Source organism: Octopus bimaculoides, chromosome 21 (genome assembly GCF_001194135.2).
Source record: "Octopus bimaculoides isolate UCB-OBI-ISO-001 chromosome 21, ASM119413v2, whole genome shotgun sequence".
Classification (NCBI taxonomy): domain Eukaryota; kingdom Metazoa; phylum Mollusca; class Cephalopoda; order Octopoda; family Octopodidae; genus Octopus; species Octopus bimaculoides.
The window spans coordinates 8381314-8386146 of NC_069001.1; the positions used below are offsets into that span (position 1 = coordinate 8381314).

At 33.2% G+C, this 4833-nt stretch overlaps 1 protein-coding gene across 9 annotated transcripts in view; it reads left to right on the forward strand.

The window, feature by feature from the left end:
* The window catches only part of LOC106879297 (protein vav), a 109668-nt gene that overhangs the window by 73202 nt on the left and 31633 nt on the right, over nucleotides 1-4833 (forward strand). For 8 of the 9 annotated variants that reach the window (XM_052975517.1, XM_052975516.1, XM_052975509.1 and 5 more), the window contains one exon: nucleotides 2606-2626. The exons of the other annotated variant lie outside the window; for it this stretch is intronic. In XM_052975517.1, coding sequence (XP_052831477.1) covers nucleotides 2606-2626 — 21 coding nt within the window. The remainder of the gene's footprint in view (nucleotides 1-2605; nucleotides 2627-4833) is intronic. 9 annotated transcript variants of the gene reach the window in all.

Consider the following 4833-nt stretch of genomic DNA (forward strand, 5'->3'; position numbering starts at 1 on the left):
ATATAGCCTAGTTCCTTTTCTTGAGTTTTGCCTCACCAGCTGGGCCAATAATTTATGCTGAAATGATATTATTAATATAGAATCTCTCTCTCTTTCTCTCTCTGGCTTCAGTCCTTCTTCCTTTCCTTTATGTAACAAATTTTGTCCCTACTTAGCTGTTTTAAGGATCTTTATAATGTAGCTCTTACATTCACTGTACTTTCACACTTTGGCTGTGTGTGTGTGTATATATATATATATATATATATATATATGTAAAACCATTAAAATATTTTCTGTACAATAGAAATATCACCAATTTATTGCACATAGATTTTAACAATGAAATCTATGTGGACCTCCAATCTGGGCTTATATGGACCCTGGTTGAGAACCTCTGTTGTATATCCTAGTTCTTATATATGCTATTTCTTTATATATATCCTAGTTCTGACCACTCATATAGCACTTTTGATGCTATATAATTTAGTATTTTCTCATATTTGTTTGTAAACTTATTGAGCTTTTTGTTTCCTGTTGATTCTAAAAATGTTAAAACTATTTACCCTGGTAGTTGTCCCTCAAAGCAATAAGATTATATATGCTTGTAATTGTTATCCACTAAATCCATTTTAAGACTATGATATATCCTGTTAACTCTTACTCACTATAGCAATGTTAAGACTGTACACCCTACTAATTGATGCCCATTAAAGCAATGTCAATATTTATTTGCCTTAGTTCGTATTGACCCAATATTATTTATTTTAGTTGTTGTCCCAAGACTGTATACCCAAGTTGTAACCCCATTAGCTAATGAATTTGATATTATTTAGCTAAATCAAAGAATCTCTAAGTAATTTATTGCACTCCTCCCTAACTCAACAATTATTCTTTGGGTTGGGGTGCATTTCCCTTTGTTTCTGGTGCAAATAGTATTTATTTTGAATGGTTGAATACTTTCATTCTTAGATGTGATAAACTGATGCTTAGTATATCTCTACATCTTCAAAAGCACTATGCATACAAACTACAGTGCACTTGTATGTGTACACACTACACTCTCTCACAAGCATATTCATACACGCATCACTTATACACATATGCACATACATGTATGCACACATTGACCTATAAACATTTAAGCTGAACATCAACCATATCAATGTCAAAGTTTGTTGGTCTTATCTCTCTTCTGACTAATATATTAAAGAGAACAAAAAAAATCATATTCTCTTTTTTATAATTAAATTCTTGTTTTCTCTCGCTCATTAAACAAAAATTTAATTTTCTATTCTTTCCTTTTGTTTAAAACTATTCTTTGTTGTTTGACTTGGTTTCAAACACTAATTATGGAAAAAACAAAAAAACCCTCAAAAAAAAAAAAAAAAAAAAAAAAGAAAGCCAAGAAGGTGATTGATATTTTCTTCAGTCCATCCATTAAAAAGTTAGCAATGATGACAAAGATGACACTGATGCTGATAACAATGGTTTGATATCTTCAGTTGCGAACATACGAGTAAGAAATGATACTGTTTAGTAAAACTGTATCTGAAAAATCTCGTGATGTAGAACTTCAAATTACCTCACCACCTCCAACACCACCACTGTGTGAGAGTGTATGTGTATGATTATATATATGTGTGTATGTATGAATATCCCACCACTATCTAAATATTATAATGATATTGTCTTCTCTGTCATTCTGTAAAATGTCAACTTTATAGCCATGTAATTTTATGTTCTGTATTTTACTTCACTTTAAAATATATTATACCACACATGTCTCCAAAGTATCATATTGACCAGAATTTTTATGGCTAAATACAAACTGTCTCCTTTATAACCTTGACTCTGCTGACCACTTGTTTGTGTGTTCTTGTAGCAATGTAACCCTGGAGATTGAATGACCAGTTGAATGTGATCGTTGTTGCTTAACTCTGGCTCAGCCCAAATCCAGCAGATATATAATCAAAAGCAATCCAGCTGTGGTTATCCTGTCTTTTGAGGTGTATATCTAAGACCACACCTAATGTTTACTTCATTTTCTAAGGCAACAGAATATAATTTTAGAAGACTATTTCTATCAGATGGAATGACCATATAAAGTTATCACATCAGCTGTGAGCATTTGAATGTGGTTGTGTATTAGAGTACTGGTCAGAAATGTTTTCTAGCTAAACTGTTTCTGAGGTTTTTGTTTCATGGGGGCTTCAGGAAGAGAGTAGGGGTCATGAAATATTCCTGTATTGACTGACTCCTAGTAACTGATGTTTCCTGTGCAACAATGGTTATTTATCATAGGAATGCAAAAGTTCAGCTTCTCTAACTTGAAAGCTACCAACTCACTTCCCTATTTTGTCTCTAGTTTCTTCAGTTTGGTGTCCAAATCTCTTCACCTCATCTTTCATCTTGTGGATGGAACACAATTTGGGTAGATAAAATGGTGGCTGGATTCAAGCAAAGACTACCCTAAAACAGAAAAAAAAAAAATTGAACGGCATGTTTTCTTTTAAATTTTATTTATTTGTGTTGTTCATTTGTTTGTTTCTTTTCTTTTTTTCATGATGAATTTTGTTTTGTTTTAATTTTGTCTTTTTTATATTTTCGCCTCCTGTTACACCAGATTGTGGATAAACTCTTTTGGGTAAGGCCAACTGAATGACCGATTCTCTGGATGTGTTTTCAATCAGCTGTCCCTTTCGATATGCTCCCCCATCCCCGTCCCTTAATCCACCACTCCCAATGTGTCGCCGCTGCCGTTGCCGCCCCGCTCCTGGTCCCTGGACCAGTGCCCACTGACATGTCTCGCCATAACTTTTTTTTTTTTCAGACCCTTAATTCTTTTACCCCTCCATTCTGATACTAACACTACTACTACTACTACTACTGCTGCTGCTACTATTACTACTATTACTACTACTACTATTGCTGCTGCTGTATTGACCACTATTACTACTACTACTACTACTACAGTGCCTGGATTTTGTGCACATTTTATTATCATTATTGTTTTTATTATTATTATTATTATTATTATTATTATTATTATTATTATTATGCTTGTTGGTGCTCACTAATGAGTGTGGTGTCCATGTAATTGCTACCTTCCTCCAATTATGCTGCTTGTTTTATTGTTTTAATTATTAAATTGTTTTAATTATCCTAACCGCCTCTTTCCTTTCTTCTCCACATATCTTATTACACAAGCATCTCTGTCTTTTGCTTTCTATCTCTCTCTCTCTCTCATCCCCTGTCAATCTCTCTCTCCCCCCACACACATGCATACACACATATAATGTCTTTTTCTATTCTGTGTGTACACACATACATGCATGCATTCACTTCTAAGACAACTAATATAAATGAGGAGACATATTATGTGTGTGTGTGTGTGTATGTATAGATTTATTGGAGTAAACAGGAAAATTAGAATGCCATGCAAACGAATATATTTTCTCTATTTAGCTGTAAAGTTACATAAGTAACTCAAAGGGCAGTAGTTTCATGCATTGCCCATATAAACTAGTCTTAGAAGGGCAATGCAGACCTGGTGCTAAAGATCAACAAATGGTTGAATTTTCATGACCAGGAAGATGACGAAAAAAAATACATGAACTATATACTAATCTTTGGAGAATGTGTAGAGATTTCAGTAAATTCTCCTGTAGAGTTTTGAAGGTTCTGTATAAAATGAGATCTCTGTACTTGACCCCAAATAGTTATAATCATAAATCCAACGTGATATGCTTGTAAGCGGAGCTATTCTTTAATTTATACACACCAATATAGTCTCTCTCTCTCTCGTGCTATAAGAATTTAGAGAATTTGAGAACATGAAAGAATTCATTTTAGGAATTACTTTTTGGGGTTATTATTTATAACTTTACATGCGTTGAAATTCGTTATTCCAAAAAAGTAAATATGTTTATATATATGTCACATGATTGACCAGATTATCGGTTGACAACTGATGCTGGTGTGTTTACGTCCCCATAACTTAGCGGTTCGGCAAAAGAGACCGATAGAATAAGTACTAGGCTTACAAAGAATAAGTCCTGGGGTCGATTTGCTCGACTAAAGGCGGTGCTCCTGCATGGCCACAGTCAAATGACTGAAACAAGTAAAAGAGTAAAAGAGTTAGAAGGAAAAAAAAGTATCATGAACATGATATTCGTTTAATGCTTGAGAAGTTGAAATGGAGTATTTTAAATGTTTTGGATAATAGATCTTTACAAAATGGTTACAATTATAAGTTATCGAATATTGCCTAAAATGTGGCACCCCAGCATAGATACAATCCATTGACTAAAACCAGTGAAAAAATAAAGGTTATAACACACACACATCATTATTCTTCAGTCATGGAAGCCCAAGACTAGGGCAAAACTCATTTTAGACTGTTAACTTTGGATATAATAAACATAACTATTCACTTGATACAGCAAATTGAAATCTTTATCAGAAGAGGTTTTGCATTATGTAAAATAGATTTTAATGTACTTTAGTACTCTTACATTACAATACATAATATAAAGCAATGCGTGCGTGTGTGTATGTATGTATGTATGCACGCAGTAGTGCACTCACTAACATCATAGACCACACCCCAAAAAAAGCCATTTTACTAATTGGCAAAGACACACACACATCAACACAACAACCACTGCCATATAATCACGTGCTGTCTCTTCTCTCTATCTGCTCCTGGTATCACCACCACACATAACTATTTCTCTCTGCATAATTATATATATGAATATATATATATATATGATTTGTGTGTATTTGTATATATATAGACATATATATATATATATATATATATATATATATGTATATATATATACATAT